Source organism: Microtus oregoni, unplaced genomic scaffold (assembly GCF_018167655.1).
Source record: "Microtus oregoni isolate MIOR12 unplaced genomic scaffold, Mior012 000091F_ref0000469, whole genome shotgun sequence".
Classification (NCBI taxonomy): Eukaryota; Metazoa; Chordata; class Mammalia; order Rodentia; family Cricetidae; genus Microtus; species Microtus oregoni.
Genome location: NW_024544600.1, coordinates 4,087,396 through 4,111,705, shown reverse-complemented (window position 1 = coordinate 4,111,705; position 24,310 = coordinate 4,087,396). Strand labels below are relative to the sequence as shown.

General features: G+C 40.6%; 1 protein-coding gene across 1 annotated transcript in view; it reads right to left on the bottom strand.

The window, feature by feature from the left end:
- Positions 1–720: 720 nt before the first annotated feature.
- The window catches only part of LOC121442353 (leucine-rich repeat-containing protein 37A3-like), a 59,602-nt gene continuing 36,012 nt past the window's right edge, over positions 721–24,310 (bottom strand). Inside the window, exons 11-12 of the mRNA XM_041643852.1 lie at positions 20,229–20,278; positions 721–1,123 (exon numbers count right to left, since the gene is read on the bottom strand). Of these exons, the coding sequence (XP_041499786.1) occupies positions 721–1,123; positions 20,229–20,278 (453 nt within the window). The remainder of the gene's footprint in view (positions 1,124–20,228; positions 20,279–24,310) is intronic.

The window sequence follows — 24,310 nt, the reverse complement described above, 5'->3', positions numbered from 1 at the left end:
GAAACTTCTGCTCGCCATTGTCCCTGTTAGCCAAGCATCACATTTTGTGCCTGCAGAGACCACACATTGCCTAACATCCACACTGAATGGAAGGCTCACTCCTAGGATCTGGTATCAATAAGGTTGAGCAATCAGGAAAGTAGGCTTCAAGAAAGAGAAATAATTGTTAAGGCGTTAAGGCATAAAGCCCTGGATCATATCAGGTCTGCTAGACATCTGACAATTTTATGCTGTGCTTTGTGTCTGATACAACATTTACATGTAATACATAATAGGACGTTGTGGGGTTGTTTTTTTTTTTTTTAAATTTGGGCAATGAGGACTAGTCCTGGCAGGAGTAATCCTTTACCAGGCTTTATGAAAGTGGAGGATTGAAGAACGAAGCGGGGTCGGGTGCCCGCAGTCATCCCATGCAGCCACATCCATTATGGCGCCTAAGCATATGCACTGCTAGCCGAATGCAGTTCAGAGATCTGCGTCTTCCGTCTGGTGCACTTGGCGGACCTGGTGTTGTGCCAGGAGAGGTGGAGGGGCCGAGCCGCTTGGTGGTTGCTCCTGCTTTGGGAGGAAGGAAATCCTGTTGATAAGTCAACCCGGACTCGGTATGAGAGTAAGAGGATGGATCTTTAGTTTCTCTTCTCTCTTCTCATTCTTCATCATCTGGCCACCCAGTTAGTCTCTCACGGCTTCGACAAGCTCGTGCTGCTGACTGAGCAGGCACTAGAGAGCTTGCACTGGGGCACCCCCTTTGTCGCCGCTGACAGCGCACCCTCGAATAAAGTCCTTCCACCTGCTCCAAGAGTGGAGATCCTCAGCAGCCCTCAGTTGGGCTGCTGCCTCCCCGTTCCTGGACGGGGTCCAAGTCAACCCGGTCCTCTCTCCAAGCCCTTTGATAACTTCCCCACATTGCTCTCTGTCAATCAAGTTCCCGTAGCCAAGCCTCTTGGCAGGTTTCTCACACTCGGAGAGGATTTGCTCTTTCCTGGCCTTGGGAGCTCTCTCGCTGTTGTGCCTGTTTGGAGCGCTCATGAAAAGAACTGGCCTAGGAGACTGAACGGTGGTCTTGTGAGGATGGGTTGTCACAAGTGTTTTTCTAAATTTATTGACCCTGGGATTGAAGTACCTGTAAAAAAACAAAATATGAAGAAGGGTGGTCTCTGAGGGAGCTGGCGCTGGCGGGCCCCGTACATCCAGCTCCGTGGCTCCAAGGCTTCCCTTTGCCTGGCTGCTTCTTGTTCTGACATTCCTCATTTCCTTTTTCTTTCCTTTCTTAAGTCTTTGCCTAGAATGACTTTACTGAAGAGACAATATACTGGTTGCTTTCTTTTATTCCAAGCTGGTGCCAGAAATCAGCATAACCACTCTATTCCACGGATGTGGAAGGCTGTGCAGGTTCAGAATGTTTCTCTTAGGCTTGTAGAAGAGCAAGCTTGAGTATAGTCTTTAGGGTTCTTTTTTATCTAAGTCTCTGTCATTTTATCAACAAAGACTTAGGAGCCAGATGTTGGGGTAAAAACTTGCAAGCTCAGAGAGGCAGAGAAAGCACCCAGCTGCTTCCTCCTCTGCCATCGCCCCAGAAGGGGGCTTTCTCCTACGCTGCCTGGAGACACCCTCCACCCTCCCCTCTACTTCTTGTGTGCTTCTCTCTCCATCCTCTTGACTTTCACCCACTCTATGACTTTTTCACGGAAGTTGGTTGCTTGCTTGCTCTCAACCTATGGTTGATTTGATTTAATCCTGCTTATAATATCAAGCAGAAAGCTCTTGGATTAACTTTGTGTACTAGGGCTGAGCTATCCCATGGCACACACCACGAGTTGGCCTTCCTAGCATAACAGTTTGATGCTGAGTTTGTGTTGCCCTTGCCTTTGGCCATTCCATCCCCCTAACAGGAAACTGTGCTTTAACCAAATGTTGTGTCATTTGGTCAGTGCCCAGAGTCCAATGGGTACCTCTTTGCGGGGAGGGGTGAACAAGCTTAGGGATGGGAATTATGGGTAACTGAGCTATTTCCTCAGTGCAAGAAGGCAAGACCCCTTTGCTACCACATCCTGGTCACAAAGAATCAGACAGGTACCAGTTCCACTGTAACACTTTGGCTTCCAGGGCTAAGCCTGCAAAGGACTCTGTCTTCAAACAGATCCAGTCCACCATTGTATGGGGCACTCTTAGGACTGATCCTAGGGTGGCTGGCGGTGACTGAATATAAGGTTTTCCATGCCTTGTAGGATGTCCAGATTTGTTTCTCAAAGAAGGAATATTTATTCTATGTAAGTGGAAAGCATTTGCAAAAGAAGCCAACAGGCAAATGTTGGTAGACTCCTTTTTGCTTTATGAGGAGTTCCCAGTTGCCAAGTCACCAATAAACATGACATCCATAATTAGGGTATCTGGCTCAATATTGGCCAGGGTTGCATGCACGGAGAAGAGCTTACTGGCAGTCGCAAAAGCTGCTCTTTGTTCTTGCCCACATTGGAAATTAGTTACCTTCTAAATAAGCCTGTAGAAGATTTTTATAATAACCTGTTAATATAGTTTGTGATCTCTCTAGTATGCAAACCTACCAATTAGGAACTGTATTTGAGTTTTGTCCCTGGGTGGTGGGATTAAGGGTGCATGCCACCACCATCTTGTTCCCCATTACTCTAGAATTTAGAAAAGAATTTACAGAGATCCACCTATCTCTGTCGGCATTAAAGTCATGGGCTACCACTGCCCTACTCAAACCTTTTATCTTCAAATCACTCCAACTCGTAGAGATTTAGAAAACAAGCTTGAGCTATAGTAACCCTTTGAATTTATCTAAAACATTTAAAATCTCTTAACTATGTTTTTAAAACCAAACAACAAAAATTTTTATTTAAGAGAAAACTGAAAAGCTGATGTCCAAGATGGCGTGGGCCACATGACAATCTACAATCCAAATTCTAATATGGAGTTAAGACAGGTAGTTTATTTAAGAAAGCCCATTTTCGTTTCATGCCAGTAAGGCAAGTGTGTCTTTGATAAATTATCATTTGAAAATATTATTTTTGATTTTTTTCATGCCTAATCAAAGGCATTTGTTAGTCTTATGAGTTAGTTTGAACTGAATGACTGAACTTTATGAACTATAGTCTCTCCTCATTGAGGAAGCCTCTCCTGTTTGAATCTAATCTTTCTTGATGGTATCTACACCTTTTCTTCTCCAGTGGAAACAAAGGCAAAACGTCTTCCTCAACATAACATGTATCCGAGTTTCCATTCTGAAGTCAATGGAATATTTTAAAAGAATTATTATAATTGAATAAGAAAAAACTAAACAAATGGAAGACCTCAATGAGGTCTTTAAAATATACAGGCTGGGGGCTGGAGAGATGGCTCAGTGGTTAAGAGCATTGCCTGCTCTTCCAAAGGTCCTGAGTTCAATTCCCAGCAACCACATGGTGGCTCACAACCATCTGTAAAGAGGTCTGGCGCCCTCTTCTGGCCTTCAGGGATACAGACAGAATATTGTATACATAATAAATAAATTTAAAAAAAAAATATACAAGCTGATTTAATTCAGTAGCTTTTCTATTCAATATCTCTCTGCAGAGGTTGTTCTTTTTCTCATTAGCATTTAAACAATTTAACGTTAATAAAGCACTGCTATCTCTGAGGTCTTTATTGCCCCTTTCTGTTTATTAAACATGATCTAAAGTGAGATTATATCTTTCTATAACTTTCATTTATTTGGATGTCTTTTGGATTACTTCTTGCAAATAATGGAGTTCATTTATACAAAGAACAAGTAGATGTTTTCCATAATTTTCTTGGCCAAGTGATAGAAATATCTTTCTTTAAACCTTTGTTGCTAGCATAGTGTTTCTTATGAAATTCTGAGGAATAGTTATAGATTGTCATGTACCTATAATATGCATACAAGAAATGGTTTCATTTTATTAGAAACATATGATACATCATTGTCAGTCTTCATTTGAACAAGTATTCCTATAATAGCCATACCTTCTAATAAATGTGTAATTACAGAATTAGCCTTTCCAGAACTTAAAGTAGTTGCCTACTGAAATTCTGAGTATATATCTATGATATGATACACATACTTTAGTTTTCCAAACTCTGAAAAATTAAACACATCTGTTTGCCAAATTTCATTTATTTGAATGTCTTTTGGGTTACTTCTTGCAAATAATGGAGTTCATTTATACAAAGAACAAGTAGATGTTTTCCATAATTTTCTTGGCCAAGTGATAGAAATATCTTTCTTTAAACCTTTGTTGCTAGCATAGTGTTTCTTATGAAATTCTGAGGTTTCTATCACATTTCTACTAGCTGATCAATTTCACCATCACCTTGTGCTAGAGATTTTATACAATGGATGGTTTATATTTCTGATTACACGTAATTAAAGAAATAGCAAAGTTAATTCTGAATCATCCAGAATTAGTTCATCAGTTTCAATATGTAAAACAACTCTTTTGGCGTACTGGGAGTCAGTAACTGTATTAAGAGGTTCAGGAAAATCTGATAACACTGCAAGAATGGCATACAGCTCTATTCTTTTTTTTTTTTTTTTACTGAATCATAAGGGCTTTGGAACCACTTTATTTCTTTTTCCTGATTATAAAGGACCTTTTCTGATTTATTTGCATCAGTATAGAATAAAAGGACTCCAGAAGTTGGTGTCTCTTTTACTATATGAGGGAGAATCCAATTAGTTCTTTTCATAAATTGAAGTCTCTTGCTTTGGGGATATTTGTTAATCTTTCCCCCCAAAACTATTTAAGCTCTTAGCCAGTGTTCATTTTCTGCCCACAATGAGGCAATTTCAGCATTAGTAAAAGGTACTACAGTTTCTGCTGGGTCTACTCCTGCTAACTGACAAAGTCTCATTTTCCTTTCAAAATAAATTCAGAAACCTTTTCTACATAGGTCTTTAATTTTTTTACACTGTGTGCTAAAATAGCCATTCTATGACATTATATTCTCTCTGCATAAGAATTCATGTGAGAGAATGAGTAGAAGGCAAAATAACTAAAATATAATCAAGTTTTGGATTCAACTGATCCATATGTGTATCCTGTAATTTCTTTTCTGCCAGAGTCAATTCTCTCTTGGCCCCAGCTGATAATTTTCTTGGACTCTTTAAGTCCTTATCACCTTGTAATGTTTGAAATAAATTATTTAACTTTTGAGTAGTTAATTCAGTTATGGGCCATGGAGAGTTAATATCTCCCAGCAAGTTTTGAAAGTCATTAAGAGTTTATAATTGATCTTTCCTGATTTGTGCTTTTTGTGGTTGAATTTTTGTAAACATTTTATTCTAGATAATTGATAGAATCTCCTCTTTCTATTTTTTCAAGAGCAATTTATAATCCCTAGAAAGGCAAAATTCTCTTTATCAAACATTTTCCTAAGGTATTTTCATCTAAATCAGTCAGTAAGATACCATCCATATAATGATAGGTTTTTAGATTGAGAAAATTGTGAATTATTTCTAACAGCTATTGTACAAAATATTCACACAATGTAGGGCTGTGTAATGTTCCTTGTGGTAGAATTTTCCACTGATACCTTTTAACAGGTTGAGTATTATAAGTAGGCACTGTGAAGGCAAATTTTTGCTAATAATAAATTTTGTTATTGTAAAGATATAGTAAAAAAGCAGACATTTAAATGAATTGCTATAATAGAGTATTCTTTAGGTAATAAAGGAGGCAAGGGAATTCCAGGCTGCAAAGATCCCACTGGCTGAGTCACCCATTTATAGCTCTCAGATCTGTTGTATTATCCATTTTCCAGATTTTTTCAAATAACAAATATAGGAGAATCCCGAGGACTGGTCAATTCTTTCTTCAGTATGTTCAGCTCTTAGCAGCTTCTGTACTAGCTGTTGTAGTTCCCATAATTTTTCTGATGTCAGAGGCCATTGTTCCACCCACACAGGTTTGTCAGTTAACTACTTTGGTGGAAGGGGAGCTGGTACCTTTAGAAGACCATCAGCTGTTGTGTCTTGCTTGTGTACAACCTGAACAGTCTGTGACTGTTCTTGATAATATCTTTTACTATTTTTCTCAAAAACATTCTTTATGGTTTGTTTCTGAGATATGAAGAATGGTAATCTGTGTTTTCTATTGCTGCAGCAAATGATGTCCCCCAGTTCATGATTATATTTGTCACATATGGCTTTAATTTTCTGCTTCTGGCTCTATACACTTGACCGACCTATTTTGTACTTTGTTTTACCTTAGGTAAGTTCCAGTCCCTAGAAGGTGGATATTTACCTCCTGAAAAGGCTAATTTGGATGCCAAGATTTTGGTGAAATTATTGTTACAACTGTTTCTGTGTCTAATAATCCTTCAATTTCAATGTCATTTATTTGTAGTTCTAGCTTTGGTCTCTTGATCATTTATAGCAAGTAAATTTGCCAAAATACTTGTATTCTGGTCTCCTTTGAGTTTTTTGCTTTATTTACCAAAGCTGTTCTACCCTTGATTATGTTCAGAACAGTGTTGTTTTAACAATAGGCATTAAATCTTTTAATTGCTCTATGAATGGGTTTCTCCAATGAAAACAGGTAATGATTATATCAAATTTGATATCAGGTTCTTGTAGGAAGTCCCTTAGGTCATTTCCTGATGGCAAAGTGTTACCTTGTCTGTCCCTTGTTGATCTGCATTCATTAGTACAATGCTGGTCTTTGCCACACCTCTGCATACTCCTGGGGCCTTCTTTAAAAATTAGCTCTAGAAAACAAAAATACTGTTTCTAGGAATGCCTTGCTACAATCCCTTTTCAAATGAAATTGCTTTCCATAATTAGAACAACTTATATTTTGATTTTTCTTAAAATTTTAGAAATATCTTTTACTATTAAGTAGCATCATAAACATGAGATCCAATAGCAATCTGTAATCCATTCATCTGTTGTTGCTGATCTTGCCTTTAAAGGCACAATCACCCTTTTGCATTCTGAATTAGTATTTTCAAAAGCCAGAGATTCCATTAATTTTGTCTGACTTCTGGATATACTATTCTATTTATATCTGAAGTTAATCTTTGCAAAATATCAGTGTATGCTTCTTTGGGGCCTTGTATAATTTTAGTAAAGGACTCAGACTTCTTTCCTGATTCTTCAACCTTGTCCCAAGCATTTAAAGTTGCTAAACGACATAGCACCAAGGTATGATCATCAAATTTAAGCTGCCTTTGTGATTCAGCATATTGACCTTCACCTAGAAACCAATCTTTGCAAATATTAATGCCTCTAACCCTATTTCATTGTTCTATGCTCCTCACTTCCTCTCTCCACCATGTTTGTCATTGTAACTGAGGACCAGTTTCCCATATTGCTGTTGCCCAGTCTTTCTAGTCCTGGGAGATAATTCTGTTCTGAGTTTAATATGATGTTAATATCTACTTCATGTAGGATGAATGCTTATCATATGAAACAACCATTTCCTTAAATCTCTTCCAATCTAGTATTTCTATAGAGTTCTATTAACTTCTTGAAAACTTTGAGAATGTCTATAGTCTCCTTGTAGTTGTTGTATACGAACTGGATAAACTAAGGTTGCATCCTAACAACCTTGGGTTGCTCTTCTTCAATTTCATCATGCAGTGATGTAGTAGGTTCTTGTCTAAATTCCTCTATTTGTAATTTTCTTATTTTGATTTATATGTCTTTCTAAGGATTGCATCTTATCAATCCACTTTTCATATTTGGCACAGGAAAACCACTGTGACTCTTAAGGATAAAATATGATTTACTGGACTGATAGTAATTATAACAATTGATATTATGTCAGTCTCAGATAAGTCATTTATCTTTTCATTTCCTGCTTCTAATTTCAGTCTTTCTGTATCACTCTACAGGATTCTAATTCCTGAATTATGATATTTCTCATCCTTAACCTGAGAAATGTTCCCCTTTTAGTATTATTTAACTCTTTGAGGACATTCTAGGTGTCTTAACAAACCTGATGTCTTTCCCCTTTTAATATTATTTAACTCTTTGAGGACATTCTAGGTGTCTTAACAAACCTGATGTCTTTCCCCTTTTAATATTATTTAACTCTTTGAGGACATTCTAGGCGTCTTAACAAACCTGATGTCTTTCCTATTTGTCTGCAGCTGGCATGATTTCTCTGCCACACATTGGAGCACCAAATGTTGCTTTTTGACTAAATCTCAATTATTCAATTTAACAATAAAGACTGGAGAGCCAGATGCTGAAGTGAACACCTACAAACTCAGAGAGAGAGAGAGAGAGAGAGAGAGAGAGAGAGAGAGAGAGAGCACCTGCATGACCCTCCTCAGCTGACATCCCAGCAAGAGTGTATTCTCCTACGCCATCTCAAACGAAATTCTTCCAACTGGATGTCCCTCCTTTCTGTTTCCTGTGTGTCTGTCCCTCCACGGACTTCCTCTTATTCTCTATGACTTTTTCCTGTCAACTTGTTGCTTGTTCTGCCTCTTGACCTGTGATTGGTTTTATTTAATCATGATTAGAATATTCAAACAGAAAACCTGGATATAAGGTGTGTGGTAGGGCTGAGCCACAGCACAACTCATGGCTTTCCAGTAAATAGCACAATCTCAGGGTTCACAGTGTAATCAAATATCCTGCAACATTAGGTCAATCTTTATCTTCAGAGTCTTTGTTTCCACCTGTGCATCTATCTTTGGCATATAGGCCTAGAATATCTGATAGACGTTTCTGTAAAGCAGGATTTTTGAAGGACCATCCTGCCTTGTCTTGGCAAACTTCAGCAGTCACTTTCTTTTGTGTCTTGCTTGTCCATTTGGGCATTAACTGCCAGCAATTGAAACAAGGGCAGTTTCTTGCCCAGTGACTAATTTTTGCCAAGAAATTCCATAAGGAATTTCTTTGATGCCCATCATTTTCTCTGAAGTATTGATCATGTCAAGAGCAGACATGTCTCATTGTCATAAAAAAGAACCTTATGTTATTAAAATATCTTAAATGCCACATTCTGTAGATCTCTGAAGTATTTGAAGACCACCTGTCTATCTAAAAATATCTTTTTTTGACCTTAAAAGCATACCAACATGACATGTTTGATTGTAATAGGTGACTAACTACTAACCTGCATTTTCTTATTATCCTAAATCGTTTGTAATAATAACTTTCAAAGACTAGAAATTTACAGTACATTGTTAAATGAATTGAATAGGAACAATAACTTAAACAAGAGCAGAAACATATGTACAGTATGTTTTAACAAAAGAAAACCTTAAATTTGTATCAATATACAAAAATATCTTGAGTAGAAACATATGCAGTATGATAAAAAATAACCTCAAATTTGTATCAATATACAAAAATTCATACCATATAAAATATTTAAAACTATGGAGGCAGAGGCAGGTGGAATCTGTGAGTTTGAGGTCAGCCTGGTCTTCAGAGTGAGTTCCAGGATAGGCTCCAAAGCTACACAGGTAAACCCTGTCTCAAAAAATACAAATAAGAATAGTAGTGGCTTTTTTGGTTTAAAAACAGATTCAATAATCTACCCTATCATCCTCTCATTCTCTATATTCCCCTTTTTCTTTTCAGAACAAGATTCCTGAATCTGATCTCCTTTTTTCCAGCTTTTTCCCCTCACCATTAACCAATAACAACTTGTAACCACCCCCCAAACAATGGCCAATATTCATAATCCACTGAATGACCAAAAACTGCCCACACGACCTCTTGAGAATGTGGGCAACATGTTCTTAAAAATTACCTCCTGTGGTCTGGGGGCAACTTTGCAGAACCTGGAAAGAAAAAATTTGGGAGACAATTGTAAAGTCCTGGGACATCCAGTTGTGTCACTTGTTGTCCAGTCTGTCTAACGGGAAAGTACAGGGCTTATGTCAAAACCTGGCTAGAGTGGTCTGTGAAGCTGGGCCATCTTAGCTAGCCACCTTGAAACTGTCCTGAGCAGTTTGTAGTCCAAAGCCGATCTTTGGGTGGCGTTTGTCAATTTAGGGGTGTTGCCCTAGTCCCGATGGAATTGTCGTTGTGGGGCTCCATCCTCCTCTTGGAGACTCCAAAGTTCACTGTTAGGAATGACCATGGTTCACTGCAGAAAATTTAAATATATATTTGGTTTTACAATACAGGATTTCTGTGTGTATCCCTGGCTGTCTTGGAACTTACTCTGTAGAACAGGCTGCCCTTGAACTCAGAATCTGTCTGCCCCTGCCTTCTGAGTGCTGGGTTTACAGGTGTGAGCCACCACACCTGGCCTAACTTAATTTTAAATATCATATCCAGCATATTGCGAATAAACTAAAGGACTATGATTTATTAAGCACATCCAAAGTACAAAAACTTAATTCCTAGTTACCTGATAGAGACACAAACCTGAAATCATTTACAAGAAGCTAGAGGAAGCCTTTTTCTAGGATTAGTTAGTGCTCTATATGACCATTAATACTGGACAAAAGTTTAATATATATGTATATTAATTTTTTAAACTTTGAGAAAATATTTAAGCCTTAATCTGTAAAGAATACAGGTTAATTTAAATTCAGCTGTTTTTTTATTATCCAATGTCTGCACCTGTTGTTCCTTTCTCATTAACATTTAAAAATTTTAAAGTTAATAAAGCACTGTGCAATCTATCTCTTGGGGCCTTTATTACCCCTTTCTGTTTATTAAGCATAACTATTTTAGAGTTCAATTAGATCTTTCTACAACTGCTTGCCCTGTAGGATTATGTGGTATACCTGTAATAAGCTTTATGTTGTAATATGCAAAAAACTGTTTCATTTTAGTGAGATATATGCTGGAGAATTGTCAGTCTTAATTTATACAGGTATCCCCTAGATGGCCATAACTTCCAACAAATGCGTGATTACAGAATCAGGCTTTTCAGAACTCAAGGCAGTTGCTTACTGAAATCCTGCATATCTATGGTATGGCATACATATTTTAATTTTCCAAACTCTGCAAAATGGAACATGTGCATTTGTTAAATTTCATTTTTTTGAGTACCCTTTGGGTTACTTCCTGCAGGTAGTGAAGTTTGGTTCTACAAAAAACAAGTATGGCATTTTCTTATAATTGTCTTTATTACCAAGTGAAGGAAAAAATCTTTTTTTCAAATCCTTGCTATTGGCATGCTTTTCAAGAAATTCTGAGGCTTCTAGGACATTTCTTATCAATAGTTGATCAATTTCATAATTGCCTTGTGCCAGAGAGTCTGGTAGGTGCATATAGGATCTAATATGTGTTATATATAAGGAATGATTTGTTTTTGATTATTTCTTGTAACTGAATAAATTATAAAGTCAATCATTTGGAATAAATTCAGCAGTTTCAATATGTAAAACATATTCTGCATTTTAAGAGTCAGTAACTGCCGGGCAGTAGTGGTGCACGCCTTTAATCCTAGCACTTGGGAGGCAGAGGCAGGCTGATCTCTGTGAGTTCGAGGCCAGCCTGTTCTACAAGAGCTAGCTCCAGGACAGGCTCCAAAGCCACAGAGAAACCCTGAAAAAGAGTCAGTAACTATATTAAGAGGTTATAGCAAATCTAATAATACCATGAGAATAGTATATAATTCTGACTTTTGAATAGAATCATAAGGGCTTTGAGCCACTTTATTCGAATTTCCTGTTCTAAAACTGATCTTCCTGATTTGTTCACTCAGTATAGAATGTAGGAGCTCCAGAAATTGGTGTTCCCCACACAGAGTGAGGAAGAATCTTGTCAGTTCTCTATAAACTGAATTCTTTTGCTTTTGGACTATTTGTTGTTAATCTCCCCCCCCCCCCAAATTAATTACTACAAGCTCTTTGCCAGGGTTCACTTTATGCCCATAAGGAGGAAATTTTAGCATTAGTAAGAGGTACTACAATTTCTGCTGGGTCTATTCTTCCTAATGGATGAAATCTCATTTTCCTTTTAGAATCCACTCAGAAACATTTTCTACATAGGTCTTTAATTTCTATTCTGTTTGTATGCTAAAAATATTATTCTAAGGTATTATCTTCTCTCTCCATTAAAATTCCTGTAGATGAAGGTATAGAAGGTAAAACACGCAGAATACAACTCAGTTCTGGATTCTAACAATCCACACGTGCATTCTGCAAAACGCACTTTTTTCCCTACAAAGGCCAATTATCTTTTAACTTCAGCTGATAAGTACTATTTAATAAGTTCTTATCACCTTGTAATGTTTGGAATAAGTTGCTTAGTTCTTGAATTGTCAATCCAACTGTGGGCCATACCCAGTTAATGTCTCCCAGAAATTTTTGAAAGTCATTAAGAGTCCACAATTGATCTCTCCTGATTTGTACCTTTTAGAGTTGAATTTTTTTGTAAACCTATTGTGTATCCTAGATAATTAATAGAATCTCCTCTTTGTAGTTTTCAGGAGCAATTGTAATCCCCAACAAAGCAAAATTTTCTTTACTTTTCCAAACATTTCCTATAAAGAATCTATATTGGAATCAACTAGTAAGATCTCATCCATATAATGGTAAATTATAGATTGAGGATACTATACATGAATCATTTCCTACATCTGTTGTACAAAATATTGGCACAGGGTTGGGTTGTTTAACATCCCTTGTTGGAGATTCTTCCACTGATATCTCTTAACAGACTGAGAATTCTTATAAGTAGGTACTGTCCCTATTCTTTTCTTGTAAAGGTATAGTGAAGAAACAGTCTTTTAAATCAATAACTATAAAAGACCATCCTTTAGGTAATAGATAAGGCAAAGGAATTCCAGGCTGTAGGAAGTCCTTCAGCTGAATTACTTTATTTATGGACCTCAAATCTGTTAACACTCTCCATTTTCCAGATTTCTTTTTAATAACAAATACAGGAGAATTCCAAGGGCTGGTTGATTCTTCAATATGTTGAATATTTAGCTGCTCCTGTATCATCCATCCTAAGGCCTGTCGTTTAAAGGCCATTGATCCATCCAGACAAGATTTTCAGTTAACCATTTTAAAGGTAGGGCTTTGATACCTTTGAAAGATCAGCGGCTATTGTGCCCTGTTTTTTGTATAACCTGAATGATTGGTGACTCTTCTTTATAAATGTCTTTAATACTTTTTCCAGAAACCTACGTTAGATTATGGCTTGTTCCTGAAATTGAAGGAATGTTAATCCGAGTATTCCATTGCTGTAACAAATCATGTACCCATAGATTCATTGCTATATTAGCCACATATATTTTTAATTTTTGCTTCTGTCCTTCTGGCCTTATACATTTGACCCATCTTGTACTTTTTTTTTTTAACTGAGATAAAGTTCTCATCCCTAAAAGCTGAACATTTACCTCATGAAGAGGCCAATTTGGATGCCAAGATTCTGGTGCAATTATTGTTACATCATCCCCTGTGTCTACAAACCTTCAATTACAATGTTGTCTATTCATATTTTTAGCTTTGGTCTTCGTTCATTTATAGAAGCTTGCCAAAATATTTGCTTTATAGTTTCTCCTGAAATTTGTTTTATCTTCTACAGCTGTTCTATAATCCAGGGCAGTATGTTTTCTTTACAATAGACATTAGGTTCTTTAATTGTTCTGGGGAGTTTACCCCATGGTGACAGGGAATGATTGAACTAAATTTGACATAGGGGCCTGTGATGTGCTCCCCCAAGGAGCCTGATGACAAAGGGTCACCTTGTCTGTCCCTTGTTCATCTGCATTTATGTTCATTGGTCCAATGTTGGCCTTTGCCACAGCTGCATACTCTAGGAGGCAAGGGCCTTCTGTTTGGATTATTCCTAGAAAACATTGTTTCTAGAAATTCCCTGTCTACAGTCCCTTTGTAGTTGACTTTGTTTGCCACAATTAAAACACCTGAAATTTTCATTTTTCTTCAAGCCTCTGGAAATCACCTCTCCTATCCAATCATCATCATGGTTATGAGATTCAATATTAACTGTATCTCAGATCTATACCTCTATGGGTGTTGATCTTGCCTTTAAAGGCCCAATTTCTTCTTTGCATTGTAAATTAGCATTTTCAAAAAACAAAGATACAATTATTATTTGTCTAGCTTTTGAATTTGGTACCATTCTATTTATACTTAAAGTCAATCTTTGTAAAAAAATTAGTGAAGATTTCTTTTGGGCCCTCTATAACTTTAGTTATATGACTCAGTTCTCTTTCCAACTTCTTCAGTTCTGTTCCAAACATTCAAGTTGCTGCACAGCATAGAGTCAAGGTAAAGTCATCATATAGAAACTGTTTGTACATCAGCATAATCCCCTTCTCCAAGAAGTTGGTCTTGGGAAATTTCAATACCTCTAGCCTGACTTCATTGTTCAGTGGTCCTTGCTTCATTTATCCACCAGGTCCCCCACTACAATTGAGGATCAGGTTTCAATACTGCTGTAACCAAATCTTTGCAGTCTTGTGGGACAATTCTGTTACTAGTTGACTATGAATTTAACACCTGCTTCACAAAAGGTGAACACATACCAAATAAGACTATCACTTCCTTAAATCTCCTCAAATCTAACATTTCCATAGGGAAATCCAGTCAACTCTTTCATAGCCTTGGAGATTCCTGTCACTTGGTAGGTGCTCCTGGAAGGCGACTTGACTGAAGACCTTGGACTGTTCCTCTCTAAGTTTATGATTTAATGGTGAGGTTGGTTCTCCTTTATATTCTTCTGTCTTTGTTTGAATATCTCTATTATCTGTTTTGGTAAGTTTTCCTAAGGCTTGTAACTACTTATCAGCCAAAACAGCAATATTTCTCTTGTAACATTCTAAGGCCTGTATCTTGTCACTCATATCAACCAACTTTTTTAGGGATAAAACAAGAATTACCAAACTGATGATAATAATTAACATTATGTAAAACACAGCTATGCTAATTACCCCCTCACTTAATTGTTACATTTTTTTAAATCATCCATTGTGTAATCATACAAAGACATAACTCCATCGTAACAGTGTTTCCTAATTTTTAGTGTGGGGAAAAAACTTGTTTTTTTTTTAAAACTAATTCCTCCCTTTAAGAATTCCCAACTGTCCCACCAAATTTGAAGACGATGATAGTGAAGTGTAAGGCTAGCTGCCACTTCAGAGACCATCTGAGCAGAGAATACAGGTGGTGCACAGCCTGGTTAAGGACAGCTGCAGCTGCAAGCATGCAGCTGTGAGCTGAGAGCACGTGGAAGTCACAACAGTAGAAGCCCAAGCAGGTGTCAAGGCAGCAACCTAGTGTGGCAGTAGCCTGAGGAGGGGGTCCAGAGGAAGAGGAAGCTGTCTGAAAAGCACACACAGGGAATCAAGTGGGAGAAGCACGCACTGCAGGAATTCAGGCCAGAGGTGAGGGCTAACTCTGGCGGCATTTGGAGTCCAAGTGCCTGTGGAGATTACTGTAGAGAGGCTGCAACAGAAAAACTCCAGACTCACTCAGAGGGCTTGGGGAAGAAAAGGAAAAACAAGGAAAACCAAGCTGACGGTGAGGTGACCCTGGTGGATGCAGTTTCCGCGTGCAGCTCTGGCCAAAGCCTGCAAGCAACTGGCAAGGAGCTATTTCATAAATTTGTGCCCCAAAAGTTGGGCGCTAGTTGAAGCATAAATCTAATTAATCTTATCAATAAAAACCAGAAGTTGGAATTGGGGGTAAAAACCTGAAAGATTGGAGAAGCAGAGAGAGAGAGAGAGCCATAGTCCCTTCCTACCTCTTTCATCCTCCATCTAAAAAGGCTAAGATCCTGTCTCCTTTCTGTACAGACCTCCAGACCTCTATGGTTAACTAGTGGCCAGCTCTATCCTCTGACTCCAAGCAAGCTTTATTTGTCAGAACACAAACAAAACTCACACAACTTTGGTGGGAGGAGCAGGAGCCAGCTGTTCACGCTGCATCCGCACTCAGGTAGCAGAGGGAGATGAAAGCCAGGGCTTCACTTTTCCACACTGTTGAACTACCCAGACTGTATCGTGTAACCAATACAAGCTCCTTTTAATGTCTGCCAAGTCTATCAGTTCTTTCCCCCCAGAGAAACCTGACTAATACTGTGCTTGGAAACTGCTTTTGTGAAAAAAAATCAGCTTCTCATTTGGATCTGCAAGATAATGAAAAAGTATAACGAAATTTTGGCATTTTATCTCTGTCCTGTTCTTGTCTTAATTCTAGGAATAGTTGGGTCTAGCAGGTCCTTCTCCCTAGATGAGGAAAATTCCTCATGGGGGTGGTCTGACCTGGTTCAGCTCAAAGTCCGGGTGTAACTAGGCATTTCCCCTTTGTCCCTGGAAAGACTGGGACTGCAGCCAGGACCAGTGTGCTTCTGTTGTCTCTGCAGGTGGAGGTGGGGACACTCTCTCACTGTAGAGTGACAGAGGAGAGAGAAGTCATGCCAGGGGAGGGGCAGCATGGTTCCTGAAGGTCAGCGAGTCCTTGAAGGAGTAGGGGAGGCCTGCAGTTATGTAGTCTCCACCTGTGACTTTTGAACCTCTTCAGTGGATAATAGTGGGCATGGTGGAAGTGCATGCTGGGTAGTCTGCCCTTCCTCTCTTACTAGATAGGAAGATGGCAGTAGAAAAGACAGCATGATCTCTCTGTCTGTCTCTCTGTCTCTCTCTCTGTCTCTCTCTCTCTGTGTAAATATCAGCCCAGGTCATACCTATGCCTGCTGCCATGTTACAGACCTTGCGACCTGGATGCTTATGGCTCCTTCTATGTACTTATTCTGTGTGGGAGCATAGGCCATGGGAGCAGCAGGAGGTGGGTGGGGAGTTGCTGACTCGGCCTGGATGCCTGCCTGTGTCCCTTCTCATTCCTAAGGGCTAGGGAAGGGGGTGCATCCAGATGAGTTTGGGGAGATTGATTTCAATGAGTGAGTAGAAGAGGACTCATTCACTCTCCTACCTTGTCTGAATCAGCAAACCCTGAGAGGAGCAAGGCAGAGAGCTGATGTCCCCTGTCCTTATCTGCACATACCCTTCTCCACTTACCCAGAGAGTTTCTTTTGGGTTCTGCTTCCAGGAATCCTAGTCCCTAGAATGGAGTATACTTAACAGAAATAAAAGAAATAGAAACAATTTTTGGTGGTATTGTTTGTTTTCCTGAGATTTGGGCAAAGATTTGGGTAGTAGACTGAGTCATTTCAAATTTTCCTGATTTGGTAATCATCCTCACAGAGATGAAGATATTGTCCGCCTCACTTTGGCTACTAGACTAGTTGTGTTGGCTGGAGTCATCAGAGCAGAGGGAACCTCAACTGAGAAAATGTCCCCATAAAATTGGGGTATAGGTCATTTTCTTAGTAATTGACAGGAAAGGACCTGCCTGTCATGGGTGGTGCCGTCCCTCGGCTGGTAGTCCTGGGTTCTATAAGAAAGCAGGATAAGCAAGCCATAGGGAGTAAGCCAGTAAGCAGCACCCCTCCGTGGCCTCTGCATCAGCTCCAGCCTCCAGGTTCCTTTCCTGTTTGAGTTCCTGTCCCGACTTCCTTCTATGATGAACACTGATCTGGAAGCATAGCCAAGCCCTTTCCACAACTTACTTTTGGTCATGGTGTTTTATCACAGCAATAGTAACACTATTTAAAATAGTGATTTCCAAGAAATTGAAATTTCCCCACAATCTAGTGATGGGAAAAGGAAAAAGCCGAAGCCTGGGTCAGTCAGAGATTCTCAACAATGTGCCAGAGAGACGGGAACAGAGCTATGTCATGAACAGGGTTACTTAGTAATGTATACTTCTTGCCCTCTATTTGAATCTAAACTTTATGTCAGGACCACGAAGATGGACTCGAGGAGTCCACTTCCCAATGTGGCCACATTGGATAAATCTTCTTTTACTTTTCATGACTGTTTCCTCTATCAGCCTTTTGAGCCTAGTTTGTTTTGAGGGCTGGGACATAGGCTTGGACCCTAACAATTCTAGTTACCCTCTTTATCCAGAATGATAGCCGTTTCTAGACAACCATTACTCTAAGTTCTTAAACACACACACGGAAGGTCAGGGCTCCTCTTGTCTGGGGGCTGCTCTGTTCTCACTACATGTCCTTCTTCCCCCTTCACTTGGGGGCCTCATGATGCTTCTGATGACCATGAGAGTCAGGTGCAGCTACAGGTCCTTACCTGGAGAATCAAGATGATTTCTGACGGTGGCGAGGGCCAGAGGAGGGAGGAAGGGATGATAAGAGGGATATGGCCACCTCAGAAATAGGGATAGATGATCCAAGCAGGAGACTATAGCCTCTGACTTCTAACACTGTTTCCCTCACGTCTAAAGGATATGAAGCCTGGCACAGTTATGCACGCCCTTTATCCTGGTACTCATAAAGTAGAGGCCGGTGGATCTCTGTGAGCTGGAGGCCACCCTGGTCTACAAAGTGAGTCCCAGGACAGTAAGGGCTACATATGGAGACCCTGTCTCTGAAAACCAAAATAAATAATGCTAATAATAATAGTAATATTAAATAAATGGATGTGGAACGTGCTTGTGTTGCCAGTTCTGGGGTAAAGAATAACATTTCTCAAAACTTATTTTCAGAAATGAACAATGTAAGCAGCTATGTGGAAAGACCTGGCCCAGGCTTTGGGAAGCCCAGCAACAGAGGCTCCTCTTTTCTTGCTTTGTCAGCTTCTGTTTGTTTCTAACTGTTACCAAGGTCAACAGCCCTTCCACTCAAGTGTAGCATAGGAGCTGGCTTGAGAGTTTCTGTCCCTGTGTCAACATTGTAACTAAAGTGCCCAGCTCTGTGCCTGGTCCATCCTTGGTCCTCAGGAAGAGTGGCATCACCTTCCATATGGACGCTGACTTTTGTCCACAGCAAGGTTTGTGTTTCTCCAAATCCCTGTCTCTGCAGCATGACAGGGTAAGGGCCGAGAGGCTTCTGTCTGTAAAGGTCTAATAGCTTATGATAATGTGTGGTCTAGGGTACTTGAGCAGGCTGCATTCTGCTTACATTCCAAGTCCTGTGGCCTGGACCTCACTGGTAACCTCGAGGTGGCCCAGACTAACCTTGAAGTTGTAGGAATTCTCTTGCCTAGACCTCCCTAGTCCTGAGATTACAGGCCTGCCCATCCCCAGCTACCCGAAGACAGTTTGGAACAATGCTGCTACGGTAGTTTGTTGGGGCAAATGGCATAAGAGATAAAAGTCCAGCCCAGGGCTTGGCACCGAGTACACACAACGTTCCAAGGGGGCAGCGGTGGGTGCAGCTTCCACTGCCCCTCCTGTCATCAAGATACTCCCTATTCTTGTCCTTTAAGATGCCTCGCTAACGACACCTCCTTCGCAACCAGCTCACTGACCAGCCAGGTGAGGACTAGAGGGCCACTTGCTCTGCTTGGACCCATAGCCAGCCACACAGGCCGGTGGTTCCCCAGCCACACTGCTCCTCTGGGGACCAAGAATGCTGAGCATCCATGACCGGCGCCAGTCTTTGTATCACTGAATAGTCAGGTTTTTTTTGTGTGTGTGTTCAGTAAGCACATTCCCCATTTTGAAATCGTGTGTGTGTGTGTGTGTGTGTGTGTGTGTGTGTGTGTGTGTGGTGTTGTCTGGGGACATCTTGGCTCTCCCCATAACAAAGATCACCCCAGCACTGGGACTTAACAACAATTCCATGCATATCTGGCTTTTAGGAACTTTCCAAGTCTGTTGTAAGGCCCCACAATGTCCCTGGGGAGATCTTTGCCTGTGAATTGTCCTGGAGCAGAGGCACCAGCATGACAGTAGCCCCACTTATTCCACTGAACCAATTTCTCCCTCTGAAGAAGCCACTCTAGGCAGGAGCCCTTTGCTCTCCTGCAGATCAGCTCTCACAGGCAGACTTGCTGAGGAGAGGGAGGGGCTGCTCTTGCTTGTCTAGCTGTTTTATCCTCCAAGTACAAAGCCCAAGTCCACAGCACAGCTCACAGACTCACGGGGTTTCACCCTGCAGCCTGCCTCTGCTGAGGAGTTGTCAGAGCAATTTAAAGGGCACAGCTAGCTGCGCATGATGGATCATGCCTGTGATTCCAATTCTTGGGAGCCTGAAACAAGATTCTCAGGCCAGCCTCGGCTACGTAGTGAGTTCTGTATGCTGCCAGCAGCAGAACAGGCACAGCCTAACCTCCTTTCCTTAAAGAAATGGTGACAGTTGGAGATGTCTTTGTTAGTCTTGTGTACATTTGCCTTTTTGGGGAGCCAGGTAAGACATTAGGGGAAATAACATTCTTCCTGAGTTTCCCCAATGAGGCCCAAGCTCTCTGCTAGCTCTCAGGTTCTCTTTGAACAATTGCTAATCTTGTATTTACCCTATGGACTTTTCTTCATCTTCACCTCTTCCTGCTCTGTGAAGATAAATCTGTTTTGGAAGAAAACATGATCATGATGTTAACAGTGACTGAGGTCTCCAATCTATATCTACTCCCTTTCCTTAGCTGACATCTACCCACTGCTCTTCTCTTCTGTAGCACCTCATTTAGGGGGTCCCATGTAGCTGGCACTTAATATGGTGTATTGACTCTTTTACCTAAAATTAAACAAGTCCTAATAAAAACTCTTAGAAGTCAAAGAATATCTTTAACTTCATCAACGTATATATGAGAAGAGCAAGAGCAGAATGTCTCTGACCACAGCCACGAGCCTTTGTCTCTGGTGAGCTTCTGAAATGTAATATGGAAAATAAACATGGTATTGAGGAGGAGGGAACTATTATTGCTATTATCCGAAACAATCAACAACCAAAAAGTCCAAGACAATCGACTAATATTTCATTAGAATAAGAGGATTCAATACTGTTGGCTAGTCACAAAATACAGACAAAATACAGAGAGCAGGATACAGAGCCCAATAGATTTTGCATGTATCTCCCATACAAACTAAGCAAGTTCTCATTTATGATAGCAATGGTGATGGGCAGTGTTTCAGAACAAATGTAACTTAGGATGAGTAAATTCTCTGATGAAAATGCTAATTATTTTAAAGAACACTAAGAAATGACAAGCCACAGAGAGAGTTTCTGTCTAAAAACAAAAGGCAATCTAAAACAGCAAAAGCTTGTGGATCTGTCTCAGTGTAGAGTGCAAGGCCTGGTTTAATCTCAAAGAGGAGGAGAGGGAGAAGGAGGTGGCAGCAGCAGAGGCAGCAGTGAAGGTAAGGCATGTTGTAAAGGTATCAACCGTCAAAGTAGAACTGTAAATGCCATGTCGTCCTATGCAATCTGATCTTTTCCCCCCTTCCATGTATGTGCCCACATGTGTGGTGAATGTGTGGGCACATGTGCATGTGTGAATGATTACAGAGGCTTGAGGTTGATGTTGGATATCTAGATTGCTCTTCCATCTCATTCCCTGACTCAGATTTCATCAAATCCAGAGCTCATTGATATGACTAGCCTCATTATGCAGCTCGTTCTTGGGCAATCCTACGTCTGCCTTTGGGATGGGAATTACAGGTGGCTGGCATGTCACCATGTCTGACTGCAATTCCCCAGGTCCTGAGAATTTTAAATCTAAAGTCTAATCTTCATGTTTGTGTGGAAAGTGCTTCAACCACTGAGCCATGTCCCCAGTACAAACATTTATTTTCTTTTTTTCTTCCTTTTTTTCTCTCTTGCTCTTTCCTCCCTCCCTCCCTTCCTCCCTCCTTCCCCCTCTCTCTCTCTCTTTCCCTTTCTTTTTAATCAAATAAGATCAGCTGACATTTGGTAGGGAAATGTTAAGAACGATTACACAATGGATGGAAAACAGAACAGAGAACAGGAGCTTGCCCTGTCAAATCAACAGGAGTTATCCAGCAATGTGGGGCTCAGTTAATGTAACCAGCGGGAGTTATCCAGCAGTGTGGGGCTCAGTTAATGTACAAAGCAACTCTGATTAATGCTGTGATTCTTGACTGGTGCAAGAACAATGTCAGGATCAGGTAAGCATCCAGGTGGAGATGCATCTTAGACCAGTGAAGAAAGAGTCAATTAGTCAATATAAATTATTTCACATCTAGATATTCTTGTGAGGGAGGTTGGTCCCTGACTCAACCATACCCGCCAAAAATAAAATAAATTCTAGGCAGATTAAAAGAATCTATAAATAAGAGGCGGGAGAGATGGCTCCGCAGTTAAGAGCACTGGCTGCTCTTCTGGAAGATTGTGCAATATTCCTATGCACTGTGTAAATATATGTCACTGTATACACAGAAGGAGGCACAGGCCGGTAGATGAGTGGCCTTAGCTACAGACACTTTCCTTTTCCACTGGGTTGTTTTACCACGAAATATATTAACGCTTTGGGCGGTTTGCAATGGTTTCCTGGTACTCTCACACTCCCAGTACTTCCTGTTTGTCTCTGAGGGGGCGAAACTGACCAGTGAAGGGTCCGGGTGCAGGCTTAGGGATCAGGGGAATGAATGGGAGATTTACTCTTGGTTTGCCCACTGGGCCTAGGTGCTCTTCACCCTAGGAGAGGCTGATAAGCTCTTCCCAAGGAGTCTGAGATTAGATCAGACAAAGAATGGAGAACTCTGTGCTGTGCTCAGCAGGCACAAACCTTCTATCCCGAAGGATGTGGAAGACAGCGTCCAGACCCAGCAAAGGCCTCTGCCTATGGAGTGGAAACAGACAGCTCTTCCCCCCCACACACACATTCATTCTTAAAACCACTGCTATTTTCTCTCACTCATTTCTTCCTCATATTTAGTAAAATATGTTTCTTTAAGGTGAAAAGTATCTTTTAGTAGCTGCCCACGAATCCCCCAAATGACCAATTGTTAGAGTGATATTTCAGAAGTCTTAGTGTCTGGGCAGGTAGCACAGTGGTAGAGAACATACTTAGCTTGCACAACACCTAAACTTAATCCCCCAAACCCTGCCTATACATGCAAATGGTTAAGAATAACTGGTCTGTCCATTGCTTTTCTCTATATGATGCTTACTTTTAAAAAAAATTTAGTTAGACTTTTTAGACAGTGTTTAATGTAGCACAGGTTGGCTTCAACTCTCCATGTAGTTGAGGGTGGCTAGAACTCCCAATTTTCTTGCCTCTGCCTCTAGGGTGCTGGAATTATGGGAGTGTACCACCAAGCCTGGTTCTGTATGCTACTTTAAATATGCATTAGATTTTTATTTTTCTTTGTTTGGTAGTTAACTTAATGTCAGTTTTCTACTCAACACTGTCTGGGTAGGGTCTCACCCCAACCTCTGGCATCCATTTTGGGATGTTGGATAGAAAGTTCTATTTCAAGCCCCCTCTCCTGGGAGTTGCTGCAGTCCAGAGTCCATCTCTGAGAATGCCCGCCAAATGGTGACCCCTCCACAGAGAGGGTCAAGACCACTCCTATAGGCTATTTAAACTGCCCCTCAGAGAACAAACACATGGTCTCCCCAGTTTTCCTTCCTCCTCTCCATGTTCTGCCAGAGGACCACCCAGGAGTGCTGGTATCCATTAAACCTGGGCTTTTTCTAATTAGGTTTGATCTGGTCTGATTTGGCTTATTCCATCCGTCCGCAGAGAGGTTTGTTGGGCCAAAAAAGCTTTACTAACACCTTGACTATCTACTACAGGAAAATATGGTGTGCTTCCAGTCCTCACAGATACCATCCAAATGGGCAGAAGAGAATGAAAATGTGCGTGAAGGGCTGGAGAGATGCTTCGTGGTTAAGAGCACGGCCGCTCTAGCACACACTGCTCTTCCAGAGGACCTGGGACTGGAATTCCAGCACCCACATGGTGGCTCACAATCACCTGTAACTTGGTCCAGGGGATCCCACTACCTCTTCTTGCCTCTGAGGGCATCAGGCACAGAGTGGTTTTTCCAGGGCATGCTCCTCTGAGATGAAACATTTCTTCTAGGAGGGAAAGGGAAGGCTCACTAGACTCAAGCAGTAAATGGGAGGTAAACGAAAGGTCACAAGTCTGGAAAAACAAAATCATGCAAGATTCTTGAGGGCCCCTGCCCAACAGAATCAAGGGGATGAAGTTGCTGGGACTGGAGACTCTGAGCAGTAACTGCAGATGGAGACAACTGACTGTGGCAGGGGCTGGTGCTCTGCAGGCAGAGAGAGCCCAGAATTTGGGGATTTGGGGAGCTGCTGCTCATGTTGGGAGAGGATTTCTGGTGATGCGGCTCTTTTAGAGTCACACTTGCTCCTAGTAAATTAGTAACCCTAATAAAGAGACTCACTGCTTCACCAAAATGGTGCAATGTTTACTGTGGTCTGTCATGGACTTTCTCGGTAAGTAATGTGTGTGCGTGTGTGTGGTCTCCCCAGAAAAATATCTATCACACAACAGTGGCACACAGACATGCATGCAGGCAAAGCAACTATACACATAATTTTTTTTAAGTACAAATAAATTCCAGCACAGTGGTGAACAGTACACACCACTAAAGAGCAATATAG